Below are 14,518 nucleotides of genomic sequence, written 5' to 3' on the forward strand. Positions count from 1 at the left end.
TGTGTGTGTGTGTGTGTGTGTGTGTGTGTGTGTGTGTGTGTGTGTGTTACTGGGGATTGAACTCAGGGCTTTGTACCATTCCTAGTCCTGCTTGTTTAGAAACATAAAAATTTCCTTAGAACTGGACATGGTAGTGGTCCCCTTATAGTCCAGCACTGGGAAGGCAGAGGCGTTCAGATCCCTGAGGTTCACTGGCCGGCCTGCCTGTGCTAATTGGTAAGCTCCAGACCAGAAGAAGACCCTGTCACAAAAACAAAACAAACCAATAAAACCCAAGATGGCCAGCACTGGAGGACATTTTCTTTTGGACTCCACACGCATCTCTACATTGCAGCATTGCATGCCAACAGACGCACACACATGCATGCATTAGCTCTTCCCACCAAAGACTTCATTGCTCACACACTGTGAGAATAGATTGCAAGGACCTGGGGACATAGTTCTGTAGTTGAGTGCTTGCCTGGGTTCACTCTCCGGCCCAGCACACGTGCGCTCCTGCTCTATACTGCAGAGGACAGAAACAGACTAAGCTGTCAGCTGTGGTCTGGGTCTCACTACAGCAGTAAAGTTGCTGCTCTGTAGGAAATCACTTCTGTCTCTACCTGTCTGCTTCAGCACCTGGGAGCTGCCTGGGTAGTGTCTGGGGTTCTTTACCAAACAACCCCTGTCCTCCTGGCTCCTCATCACCCCATCTGTTTCTGAGGCATGCCTAAAAGAAACCCACCAGGGACAGAAATGTCAGTGCAGAATCCAGAGGACCCTCAGGCCCAATTTTCCACCTCTGCTCTCTCCTCTCTCCAGGACACTTCCAGCTGCCGGGATGACCTGCTCAGTGACTACTTCCGAAAGGCTCATGATCCCCCAGCCGTGGGAGGCCAGCCGGGACCACCAGCTAGGAAAGATGGAGCCAAGATGCCCACCAGCTTTGTGGCTCCCACCATCAAGATTCCAGTCACCACCTCCGAGGGGCAGCAGCTGAAGCCAGGGCATTTTGTGAAGCCCAGCTTGAGACCATCTGAAGCTGAGGCCCTGGCTGGGATCCCTTCCAGACAGGTCCAGCCTCCCCAGAGCCTGTCTCTGGGTAGACCCAGGCAAGCCACAATGCCCCCGACTTGTCACGTGCCTGTCAGCCGAAGTGCATCTCTGAGCAGAACTTTCAGCCTGGCTTCAGCTGACCTCCTCCGGGCCAGTGGGCCCGAAGCCTGCAGGCCAGGCTCTCCCCAGAATCCTCGATGTGCTGAGGCTGCAGGAGCCAGAGAGACAGGCAGCCACAGCCTGAAAGGCTCCCACAGCCTAGCCCGGGAGCGGACTCCACTGGTGGGAAAAGCTGACAGCTCCTCTCCAGGCCCGGGCCCCCGAGGCCGGCCACTGGACACGAGACGCTTCTCTCTGGCCCCACCAAAGGAAGAGAGGTTGGCGCCCCTGCAGCAGTCCGCCACAGCGCCAGCCCTTGCCACTGGATGCGGCAGTGACAGCAACGCTCAGATCCAGCACTGTTCTCCCGCTGTGGCTCCATCGGTCAGGACGAAACCCAAAGTGCCACCACACTCAGGGGAGGTAGCGACTGTCACGCCTGTGCGACCAGGGCTCGGCACCTCAGAGGGAGGTGGGACTCCGGGGCATGGCCACAGTGAGGGGCGTCTGACCAAAAGCCCTGGCAGGTCTCCTGACGTGGCTCCCCATAGGAGCAGGGGCCCTGAGGACCTCACTCGAGGGAGCAGCTCGGAGAGCATGCCAGCATCCCCAGAGCCAGGCGGGGACCCGCAGACAGTGTGGTATGAGTACGGCTGCGTGTGACGTGGGTTCGAGGATCTGCAGCGTGCAAGCCCTAGACTGCTGGTGCGCCTTCTGATTACGACAGCCTTTTCTCCTGTTTGCCCCTGGTGCCAGGAAAGGGTGGAGAATGAGGCGTGGGGTTCCCACGCAGTCAACCCGTTGGTTGATGGAAACACTGTGCCAAGCCCGGGTTACTCTCCTGGGCCTATAACTTATCTTCTGTAGCTACAGCTTCCAGCAGCTGGTGTCTTGTGCACAAATCTGTTTCACACAGGGGCTGCTTAGGATTCAGTGGCAAAACTGATTTACCCAGAAACAGACACTACTGAGTAGGAATACTCATCTGCAACCTATTGACCTCCTTTGAAGAGCTCGTGCGCGTGCGCGTGTCCCAGGCTCATAAACCTAAGCCCTGATGGGTCTGGCAACGCTACTCCTGCCTAAAAGCCATGGGTCATAGGAAAAGCTTAGCCTGGAGCAGGGCTGGCCGTTAAACCCAGGACGGTTGCCATCCGGTTCCTGGGGTCCCAGCGCTTCCCTTTCCAACAGGACCAAGCTTCAGGGTTAGCCACGGGGTCTGGGCCATTTGTAGCTAGCTCCTGGGCTCTGCTTAGGGGAGGCTTTGATGCTTCCCAGGCTCACTTTAATAGAAACACTGGATCTGCCAGGCCTAGGGTGCGGCAAAGAGCTGCCCTCTCGAGTCGAGTCCCGGCGAGGGACAGTCCGGCAGGCGGGGTTAGTGCACAGAAGGAAGGCCCAGGCCGCACTTGCTCTGTAGTGTGGCTGGTGCCTCCCCCCCCACCCCGCCTTCCTCGGCACAGAGGGAATGTTACTATTTCTGAATAACTTTTTGGGGGTAGGAACCAAATTCCTTTAATATATATGTACACACTTGAAGATCTATATTATATACTTTCGGGACCTATTTATGCTCCGCTGGAAGGTATTCTTCAGGGGTCTGACCTGCTGTTTGCGTATTTGGTCCAATGCCTGACACGTTTCGTTTCCTATTGTAATGGTGCTTTTCCTGGGATGGATTAAACGATTTTTTTTTTTTTCTGTTTTGATGTAATGTGCTGAAAAAGAAACAGGGGAGACCTCAGAATGTTAACAAGATCCACGGTAAGGGTGTTTGGGTTGTGTGTTAATAGCCATTCGTTCTAGAAGATGGGGATAATAAAATGGAAAGGAACCTGAGTGAGTTCTGGTTTTCTTCAGTGAACACCGTGGCTGCATGCAGTGAGCTACCACAGGCTAGGGCTTCCGGCTCCCACAGCCCAGCCAACCCCCAGCTGTGGGAAGCCGTAGCTGTCTGAGTCGTTAGGTATATGGAGCTGCACAGTCAGCAAGACAAATGTAAAGAACAGAGCTGTCCTGTAAGTGACATCAGCCCCATGGTTCACAGCACATTAAGTCAGCGTCAGCGGAGTCCCAGTTGGGCATGGGACCTTGCTCCTGTCCGGACAGGATCCCCCTTTGATTTTCCCAAAGTTACACAATCCCAAATGCTAGACCTTAGGGCCTTCTATTTAAATCAGTGAGGTAGATGGATGGGACCAGAAAAGCTGCGTAATCTGTTAATCTCCCCAGGCGACCAAACCTTGTCCTGTGTTCCACCTGATGTCTTAAGTGTCTTTCCTCCCTCACCGGACTTCCAGTGTGAGCCGCTCTGCCTCCTGGCCCTGCCCGTCCCTTCCCGAGGCTCTGCAATCTGTTGGATCTGGCTGCTTGGTGAGAATTGCTATCCGTGGAGCAGTCGCTTGGCAAGCTCCACTCTGTGGCCTTTGTAGGATTTGACGCCTGGCCAGTCATGCCTTGTTGTTGGCAGCCTCCACCTCACGACTCCATCCCTTCTGGGACAGCCCTCCCACACTCACACCATCCACAGGGAGCCTGTGGGCCGCCCCGAGTTACCTCAACCGAGTCTCTTCCCTCCACACACCTCCCCTGCACTCACAGGCCTGAAGCCCACCCTTCTGCTCTTCTCAGCGCGTCTCCCCAAACTCCTCATCGGTTTGACAGCCCTCTGTAACATCACAGACGCCTCAGTTTGGTCTCGACCCTCCTCAGCTGTGTTTAGGGATCATTCTAGATCCTTGTGCTTAGCTAGTGCTTTCATCCCGTCCCCATCCTCCAGCCCTAGGGCTCTATCCTGGCCTGTCTCTGCCTCACTGTCTCTTCCACCTGCTCTAGTTCTGTGTGATGTAAAGGCTGTTGTTAAGGTCACCAATGCCATGAAATCTGAAGGCAGTCCAGTCACTCTGGTACATTCACCCCGGGTGACCTCTCCTTTGCTACACTCCCCTCTCTGCGCATCTGCAGTAGCCACACCCTGCCCTCTGTAGACTGTGCCCTGCACACCCAAGGCACACCTAGGCTTCTCATCACCCCTCATGCCCTGACAAGCTCCTACACATCCACAATTCTAATTACAGGCCATTCCCAGGAGGCTCGGAGCTGACATCCTCAGCCCCCACCTCCTTGGGAATTCTAGATCTGCACACAGCTGACTGAGCTGTCCCTAAGGTGTCTGGAACCTAGCACACCTGCCCAAAAGCTTGGCTTTCCTCTCCCCTTTTCACCAAGCCCAGGTGTTTGAGCTCCCCTTGTCCTCCCCCAACACCCTTCCCTCTGATGGTTTCAACTCTGAGACCTCAGAATGAATCCACAGCCAGTCCCAAGTGATGATGGTCCTATAGCAACACTGTGGGTTGGGTGGTTAAGGAGTAGCTCCTGGGTCTCAGGCCCTACCCTCTACCCTGGTAGTCTCTGGGTGTCTGGAGATGGATCTCCACGTTCATAGCACAAGGTGAGGTCTACAGAGAGATTTGGGGCAAGGGGCTCTAGAGAGAACATAAGGGACCTGGGCGTAAGAGGGATGAAAGTACATACCTAGATCTTACTACTGTGAAGGATGTGTAATATTTACAGATAATAAAATTTTATTGACATCCACGCAGCCAACCCATTGGTCATAGAATGCTCTCATTCATTTTGGCCACGCTTACCGTGTTGGTGCCAGCCTGTGCATGGCTGGCAGGTGATTGCCGTTCCAAAGTGAATGTGGGTTGACACTGTCAGCAAGTCAAAGACATGTCAGGTTTCACGGATGGCGTGAGTGACGGCTAAGCTGGGTCACTTTCTGGAAGCTCCGTGGAGATTCCCTCCGTGTTTGGGCTGTTCACATGGCAATGGTCCAATATGGCTAGCCTTCCTGAAAATGAGGGCAGGACCACAGCCTTCGCCCAAGACATGATCTTACAATACTAACATCGTCTCCATCATTCTCCTAGGTCAGAACAAATGTTGAACTGGCATCGTGGGGCACAGACCTTTAATTCAGGAGGCTGAGATAAGAGACTGTTGAGTTCCAAGCCTCCCTGAACTATGTAGTGAAACCTTGTCTCAAAAAGCAAACAAACAATCAAAACCCCAAACAAATCCAGCCATGAATGCAGCATGCCCATTTCTGTGGTGTAAACACTTGGCTTGGCTGATGTCCAGCTGCCTGCATGGTGTAATAGAACATTAGTCAGGAAGGAAGAGGTAGGCAGGAGGTCCAAGCACACTGTAAAACCCACCCACTATGCACATAAGGCATAGGGAGTGGATGAATTTTGACTTTTTGTGATCTTTTGTCTTTATTACACTGTTTAATTGTAGCTTTGCACAAGTTCATGTACTGTATTGACCACCTTTAACAGCTGGTTTGCACAATTCACCCTTCTCTGCTCTCAGGAGCCAAAATGGGCTCCCTTTGGCCTCATGGTAATCACCACCTCTTAGGGGTGGGCTAGGGAGGAGAGGGACAGAAGATCGAGAAGAAATGGCAAAACCAAACAAAGCACCCCAAACAACAACAAACAAAGCAGAGCAGGGGAAGGGAAGTATGGCTGGCAGACCCGGCCTAAAATTGAAGCAGCTCTTCTTGAGTGGCTTCCTGCTCTTTCCAGCCTAAGACTGGTCTGGAAGCAGGGGTCCACAGAGGGGGAAATGACCCATTATTTTGTGATACCGGTGACACAGTGGACCTGGCGGGTCATTCCAATCTCAGCTGCCCTGAGACTCAGCCCTGGGGAGCCCGGTGTCCCGCTGACTCAGGGTGCATCCCCACCTTTCCCTTCTCCAGGGAGCACAGCGGAACACCAGCTTGGCACTGGGCCGCTGCCTGATGTAGACAGCCTGAAGTCAGCCAGAGCTGGGGGACAAGGATCTCCACTGTGGTCACCTAGTGTCTGGGGAGGGAGGGAAGATGGCTGGCCTCTGCCTGGTGACACATCCCACCCGCTAAGTCCTCCTCATCCTGTCTGTCTAGCTAGAAGAAATAAGACACACGTTCTTCGTCTCCCTGCCCTCCCCCCCAAGTACCTCAAAAGGACCGGGGAAGGGATTTGGGTCCCTGTGAAGACTGAGCTCTCCCTAGGCCATTGCGCGGGCGGGGGAACGGAGGAGGGAGAGCTGGCCAGCGCCGCCTGTGTCCTCTGCCTGGGGTCAGGTAGGTAGGTAGGTAGGTAGGTAGGTAGGTAGGTAGGTAGGTAGGTGGGTGGGTGCATGTGGGTCCCAAGCCTCCAGCGCACCGCGCCACACCCCCGTCCTGCAAGCTGGGTGCAGTCCGCGCCCACCGGAGAGAGGTGAGTGGCACCACAGCTCAAGCGTGGGCACAGCGGGGCGATAAGGCCTGCGGGGGGCGAATAGCACGGCTGGGCTGCGGGCACGGGGAAGGACAGCTGACCTTCAGCCGTGCCGATCCGTGACCCCTCCAGCAGCAGTAGAAAATTCAAATTCCAGGCTCAGGAATGAAGGCCCTGGGGCGGGGATAGAGTAGAGAAGGGCTGGGAACCAGCAGTCATTCTAAGATCCGCTTTGATGAGACCTGCCAGGCAATATGAGGGTCAGCAGATCAAAGAGGTCCCCTGGCCTCGGTTTCCTGAGGGAACGGTCTCAGAAGTCCAAGCCTGCCCAGGCCAGCTGGATCGTGTCCTGACCCTCCTAGTTGCAATGTGGAAGGCAGGAAAGCAGGGATCACCAGTGGCATGGCAGATGGCAGGGAATGCCGGCCCACCTGGCCCAGGGAGAAGAAGGGGAGGGAGGGGCACAGTATTTTTTGTTAAGTCTCAGTTTACCCTTTAATTAATTCATTCGTTCGTTCATTTATTCATTCATTGATTCTCATGAACTGACCCACTGCTGAGCCGAGCTTTGGCCCGAGGTGAGGTGAAGGGAGTTTATTCCTACTAACTAATACCACAGGAAAACACAATTCTGAGGAGTCAAGGGAGATCCATGGGGCTCTTCCTTGCTATAAGAACTGTATTCCATACCCAGAAAAGGAAATTCAACACTCTAATACAAAAGGAAGGTAGTTAGACAAATTAAAAAAAAAAAATTTCCACGTCATACAAACTCCCCCTTCTTTCATATGATTCCCTGCACTCTGCCGAAGGTTTGGTTATGAGTCTTAGTATCTGCTTTGATACACTGCTAGGTAGAGTCTTTCAGAGGCCCTATGCGGTAGGCTCCTGTCCTGTTACTTGTTTTCTTCTCTGTCCAATGCACCTCCCATTTGTCTTTCTAAATGAGGATTGATAGGAGCTCCACAAGGACCAAATATATCTGGGCACAGGGGTCTTTTGTGAGACTGACACTCCACCAAGGACCATGTATAGATATAACCTAGAACCTCTGCTCGGATGTAGCCCATGGTAGCTCAGTAACCAATTGGTTTACCATAGTAAGGGGAACAGGGAGTATTTCTAACAGGAACTCAATGGCAGGCTCTTTGACCTCCCCACCCCCCAAGTGAGAAGCAGTCCTGCTAGGCCACAGAGGAGGGTTTTGCAGCCAGTCCTGAAGATACCTGATAAAACAGGGTCAGATGAAAGGGGAGGAGGTCCTCCCCAATCCATGGACTTGGAAAGGGGCAGGGAGGAGATGAGGGAGGGAGGGTGAGATTGGGAGGGAATGAGGGAGCAGGATACAGCTGGGATACAGAGTTAATAAAATGTAACTAATAAAAAAAAAAAAGAAAAGAAAAATTTTAAATGAAAATAAGGGAAAGCTGAGCAGCGCTCTAAGCCTCGGCACCCTGCTGCCTGCAGAACAGGCCTGGGGCTGGCTCCTGTTACAGAAGAACCGCAGCCGCAGGCAAGGCGCTCTTGCACAGAGCAGAGAACCCCTCCTCAGTATGATTGGACAGATTAAAAGAGAACCAGATAAAGAATAACAACGAAAGTCACTAAATGCTTCCAGTCGGACCTGGACCTGAACAGAAGAACTTCTGTTCAGTAGCCCAGTAGTAGCTTCTACTAGCTGCCAGCTTTTTTCTTTTTCTTTTTTTTTTTTTTTTTTTTGCCTCATTCCCCCTCCCTCCTTCAAAATAGACAGTGGCTGGCAGGTCTTCTGTGTCCCTGTTTCTCTCTTGAGATCCACTAAGATAAGTCATAACCTCTCTATCTCAAGATCTCAAGTTTCATCACACCGTGTCCCTTCTGCCACGAAAGAAGGCATATCCAGAGGCTCTAGGGACTGGGACATGGACATGTTTGGGGGCTGCCCCTGGAATCTCTGTGCTAGGGCTGTGTTAAATGTACCTGACACTGGGAACCTGGGAAGCAACCTGGGAAGATGGCGCCATCATACATTTTCATTGTATGGCCAATGCACTTAGGACTTTTCTTTAGAACTCTGCAGGTAGCAGAGTTGGGCTCTAGGATACCCCTTTCTGACTCTGAGGTGATCCCACCTCTCTGGCAGCATTGTTGCTCCCAAGATACCACCCTGGGCACAGACCAAACATGGACTAAAGCTGACTGAATTCAGGGGGAGCATTCTCACCGGGATTTCTCTGATCAGGCTCTGGTCTTCATTTCAAGTTTGTTGTTAGTCATCCTCCTGTCTTCTCTTTCCCATAATATCCACACCTCATAATAGATCCTAAACTATGGTCCCAGAAGACTTGAGGAGGAGGTTCCAGTAGAAGCTTTTATTGTTTGATTATGGTTGTTTGGTTTTCTTGTGGTGCTTTGGTTTGAATCCAGAACCTTATGCAAACTCGGCCAGTACTCAGTTGTAACCCTAGCCCATCCATCCACCCACCCATCCACCCACCCATCCACCTACCCATACATACACCACCCACCCACCCATCCATACACCCACCCACCCACCACCCATCCATATACCTATCCATCCATCCACCCATCATCCATCCATCCATCCTACTATCTATCTAATCTATCTATCTATCTATCTATCTATCTATCTATCTATCTATCTATGCACTTATTGAGACAGGGCCTCACTATGCAACCTGACCTTCAACTCTTGATTCTCTTGCCTCAAGCTTTTGAGTGTTGAGATTACATGTATGCACGACCATGCCAAGTCCCTGTGGCTCTCTCTAATGGCTTTTTGTCACCCTCCTTCCTCCACATACTCCAAAGTGATCAGACCCCAGAGGAGGCAGCTCTTCTGGAAAGAAAACAAAATCAGTCTCCAGCTACCCAGTGCCTTCCCACAAAGAAGCTTTGCATACTCTAGCCAGAGAAGAACATAGCAGGCTTCCATAGGTACTGAGCTAAAGGGGGGCATGGCTTAACATTCTTGGAGCACTTGCTAGAGCCAGGCATAGCTTTAAGGGTTTTAGACTTATTAATTCTTTTGTTGCAACTATGTGAAGTATAGTTAGTCTTGCTCTTTTACAAACAAGAAAAGAAAAATAAGAAAATGGAGATTCAGGGACGCTGAAGGTCACAGAGCATCAGTGAAGAAGTCAGGGTTTGATGCCTGGTCCAGAAGCAAGGTGAATGCTGCTAAGGCTGGCTGAGCAGCCCTGTCCTGGCTCACCAAACTGCAGCCAGCAAGGCCCTTTCCTGCGCCTTCTCTGCCTCACCCACTCTCTTCACACCTCTAGTAAACTCCGCTCCTTCCCTCTTCTTCCCTTCCTTCCATCCTCCTTCCTTCTTCCTTCCTTTATTCCTTTCTTCCTGGGCTGGGACTAGAACCCAGGACTTCATGCATACTAGTCAAGTACTCTATCACTCACTACACCATCCCCAGCTCTTATTTTGTTACGTGATACAGTGTCACTAAGTTACTCAGGCTGGCTTTGAAATTGCTTCTAGCAGTTTCAGACCGGAGCCTCAGACTGGTGGCCCATCCCACCTCGTCTTGTAGATGGGACCATAGCCTGCACCAGCACACTCAACTCCTTTCCTGGTTTTTACGTCAATCAGAAGCAAAGGGTCCCTTTACTTGATTCATAGCCTGATCATTATATTAAGCCCACTTTAAAAAAGAAACTGACCCTGGGAAGCCGCCTAATTTTCACAGCAACAGACCAGAAAAAAAAAAATCCCCTGCGCTTTCCCTTTCCCAAAGAACTTAGCCGGAGCAAACCCGGCCTGAACGCTTCTCCCTGGAATCCCAAGGCCAGCCCTTTGGATCAGCGGTTCTCAACCTTCCTAATGCTGCGGCCCTTTACTGCATTTCCACACGTTGTGGTGACCCCAACCATAAAATTATCTTCATTGCTACTTCATGACTGTAATTCTGCTGCTGTTGTGAATCATAACATAAACAAATGATGTGCAGGATATGCAGCCACCGAAGGGGTCGAGACCCACAGGTTGAGAGCCACTGTTCTAGATGCTTGTTCTCACACTCTGCCTGGACTTGAACTGACCATCTCCCCAACACACACGTACACACATAAACACACACACACACACACACACACACACACACACATGCACACACATATGCTTCAGCATCTCCTGTGTGCAGATGTCCCCATTAGTCACAGTCTTCTGGGGGCTTTCAGATTACCTGGGGAGGAGCAGACTCAGCCGTGTGGTGCTCTGCTTGTCCAGGTCATCTGATGAGTCAGCTGGGGCCCCGGCCTACTGGTGTGTGGGTGATGCCAGAAATGATCATTCGCAGGGCGGCCAGCCTCCTGCCGGCCAGACTGTTCTAGAAGGCGCTTGACTCAGCAAGGGTGGGCATTTCGGAGGAGGGAAGCTGTCTACCTTCGTCCACTTGTGTGAGCAGCTCCAGGACATGTTCCGAGGTGACAGGAAGCACAGGGCAGTGCAGGCAGGATGGGAGACGTGGGGCTGAGGAGGCACAGAAATGAGCTGGCACTGGAGGCTGGGGAGGGAGTAACTGCCTGTTCTTCCCTCTGGAGAATGAAGACAGATCTGCTCTGAGGCTGGCCAGCTGTGGGCATCGGAAGAGCAAGCTAGGGAAATGGTAATTTTTAAAAGAAGCTGATCTTTGCTCATTCGTAACTCCCAATTCTGTCCTCCCCGTGAATCTGCTGCTTCACAGTCCCAATGGGAAGCAGGAACCTGAGGGACAGAGTTCAGAAGACAGCCCCAAGGGGTCTGATCACATTGGAACTAATATATATGGGGGCCTGGTGCTCCCCCAAGGCCTACGGGAGGAAAGAGAGGCTAATAAGAGCTGACAGCTTTGGTAAGACGAGGCAGAGCATCTTCCCAAGTCTGATATAGGAAAATGCAATGAACCCATTGTCACTGAGCTAAGCATAAAGTCTGCCTTTAGGCAAAACGCCAAAACAAACAAGCAAGCAAACAAGAAAATCTAAAACCACAGGAGACTGGAAATGAAGAGAAAGAGCAAACAGAGCCTGTTGAGGACAGAGAACTTCTGGCCTTGTCTCTGAAACCCGCCCATGTGGGAAGGGATTTCTGTGGGCATGAAAGATGGTCATTAGCAGAATACTCCAAATCAGCATTCCAGAAGCGTTTACCACACCAGTCCCAGGAAGCTTCTGGAAGATGATATGTGTGTCATTTGTAAGGTCGTTGCCAGGTGTCATGTGCAGCACAGCAAATGCCCCTGCTCCTGCCAAAGCCAGGTCAAAGGAGGCACAGAGCAGCCAGAGGATGAGTTTCTTTGCCTTTTCTTTCTTTCCTTTTCCTTTTTCTTTTCTTTTCTTTCTTTCTTTCTTTCTCTTTTTTTTTTTTTAGGAGTGGGGTAAGGTGTGCTTCAAGACAGGGTTTCTTTGTGTAACAGCCCTAGTCATTCTGGAACTCACTTTGTAAACCAGGCTGGCTGCAAACTCACAAAAGATTCTCCTGCCTCTCTTTCTGAAGCGCTAAGATTAAAGGCATGCGCCACCATGTCCAGCTTGCCTTTCAAATCTAGAATTTTCTTATGAAAGGCAAGGCCAGAAGAGCCTCACCTGTGCCTCTACCATCTGTTCTGCTGCTCTGAGAAGCTGGGAGTAAGAGCCGTGCTCCTTCCTCTCTCCACAAGGTGAGGCACAAGTCAATGGGGAGCGTAATTCACTCAGGAGCTAGGGTGCCACTGAGGGACAGAATGCTTGCTTAGCATGTGCAGGCTCTGGGTTCAGTTCTTAGCATTACAGAATATTGAGGCAGCAAGAGGCACAAGCTATTGCTTGGGCATCTGCAAACAGGGATTGTGGGATAGAAACAGGGAGACAGGACCGCTGAGTAGGGTTACCCGGAGCCAGAGGCCTCCAGCTAGAGATCATAACACAGGTAATTCATAGTGCCGCAGGAGGTGTGGGGCATGAGAGCAATTTGGGATTGACTTTGTAGTAACCTGTCACCACAGCCTGGCTGGCCTCCAGGGAGTCAGAGCTGATGGCCAGCTGACAGCAGCTTTAGCGGCAGCCCTCTTCTTCCCTGGAGGGAGTGGCAAGAGGTTTGGAACATCATTGTTGAGTGAAACGGTTTAAGGATCTGAACTCCCATAGAGTCCTGGCTGGGCCATTTGGAAATGGAATGAACGTAATCAGTTTGCAGCACCTGAGTTCTCTGGTCTGTGAGATGGAACGGACAAAACTAATCACAATGAAAACTCGGGCATAAGCTCTAAGGATACAGTAAACATGAAAAACGTAACAGGAAGCTGTGCAGGTGGTGGCGCACGCCTTTGATCCCAGCCCTCTGGAGGCAGAGGCAGGCGGATCATGAATCCCTGCCTAGCTTGGACTCCTTAGAAGGCCCTGTCTCAGAAACCAAGTGAAAGGGTATCTGAATAGTAACAGCCACCGGCATCTGTTTGGCGTTCATTACTGAGTGCTGAGCCTTGAGCTGCGAAGGCTTCCCTTGATTTAACTCATGTAACATGACTGTCCCACTCTTGGGTTGTGTCCCCATTTTCAGTGGTCACAAGGTGGCTAAAAGACTGATGGAAGGTCACCCCGACAGGCAGCAGAAGGGCTGGAGTTTAAACCCAGCTCTGTCTTTCAAGCCCAAACTCTTAACTACAGTCAGCGTGGCAATTTAAAACAAAACAAACAGAAAGCAAAGCAGGGGCTGGGGAGATGGCTTAGTCCCTTGGTCCCTTCGGAGTAAAGCAAGCATGAGGACCTGGGTCTGGATGCCTAGCACTCACGAAAAAATGCTGGGCAGCCATCTGTGACCTAGCGCTGATGGGGGAAGGGGACAACAGACGGGCAGGTAATCCCCAGGACTCTCTGGCCAGCTAGTCTAGACATTGGTGGGCTTTGAACTCTGGGAAAGACCTTCTCTCAAAAAAATAAAAACCAAAGATAGAGGAAGACACTACCTCTGACCTCCACACAGAAGCACACACAAGCATGCACGCCACACACAGAGCCTTACCATTCGCTATCCTCCCACACATAAATAAAAAATAAGAAAAAAATCAGATGAGTATTTTTTTGGGCACAAATTCTATTTGTGAAGATTCTGCGAAAAGGAGGGATTTCGCAATGGGGACCAGAGAGCAGGCAGATCCGACCTCTAACAACACTGGAAGGGAGACAAAACTTCATCCTTCCCTGCTGTCCTTGGACCTTCTGCCTTCTTCCAGGAGATCCACGCTAATCTCCACTTAGAACAATGGTTCTCAGACTGCAGGTCGAGACCTCTTTAGCGTCAAATGACTCTTTCATAGGGGTCACCTAGAACCACCCGAGAACACAGATTCATTACGACTCATAACAGTAGCAGAATTACAGCTATGAAGCAGCAATGAAAATAATTTTATGTCTGGGGGCCACAACAGGAGAGATTCTACTAAAGGGGCACAGCGTTAGGAAGGTTGAGAACTACAGACCTAGAGACAACACCCTAGCGTCCGGGCTACCCAGAGGGCGTGGCAGCTGCTGGGGCCACTCTGTTCCTCCCTCGGTTCCCACTCCCTCTCTTGTCTGTCTCACACAAAAACCTTGTAGACTCCCCACGAGCCAGTTCCAGACATTGATTTAATATGCCGGACTGTGAGTGGGGACGCCAGCCAAACTTGGAAAATTCAGAAAATGAGAAGCAGAGGGTCACGGGAGCCCAGGTGGGCAGTTGTGAGAGAGCCAGTATGCAGGTGTGGGATGCAGATTTGAATCTCAAAGACTTCGTTAAATAGGTGGGTGTGCTATTTGACCTCTCAGCGCGTCAATTTCTCCTCGTACAATTGGGAAAAAAACACTAGCATATGTCTCATAGAGTTGATAAAATCAACACATTTAGGTGCAAGCTGTGACTTGGGGAGCAGGTAGGACAGAGGACGTTAAATTTTCCTTGATGTCTCCATAAAACCTGAGGAGGTCATTCATGAGGCCTCTAGACACCTCTGCTGGCTCGGAGAGTACCGGGTCTGGGATCCAGGAGGCTTCGGGCAGGTAGAGAGAAGCCCAGCACTGAGACACCCACCACAGTTACTGAGTGGCCACTGAAGTTGGAGACCGGAGGTGAACGCAGAGAGGCTTCCCTGGCCACCTTTCCCT

The 14,518-nt window shown here is 51.4% G+C and overlaps 1 protein-coding gene across 2 annotated transcripts in view; it reads left to right on the forward strand.

Moving 5' to 3' along the window:
* Ccdc88c (coiled-coil domain containing 88C) overlaps nt 1-2,973 on the forward strand; it is a 115,839-nt gene extending 112,866 nt beyond the window's left edge. For both annotated transcript variants that reach the window (XM_055592929.1, XM_055592930.1), the window contains one exon: nt 802-2,973. In XM_055592929.1, coding sequence (XP_055448904.1) covers nt 802-1,797 — 996 coding nt within the window. In that variant the 3' untranslated portion in view covers nt 1,798-2,973. The remainder of the gene's footprint in view (nt 1-801) is intronic.
* The last annotated feature ends 11,545 nt before the right edge of the window (nt 2,974-14,518 follow it).

Source organism: Psammomys obesus, unplaced genomic scaffold (genome assembly GCF_907164565.1).
Source record: "Psammomys obesus unplaced genomic scaffold, mPsaObe1.curated_primary_1811, whole genome shotgun sequence".
Classification (NCBI taxonomy): Eukaryota; Metazoa; Chordata; class Mammalia; order Rodentia; family Muridae; genus Psammomys; species Psammomys obesus.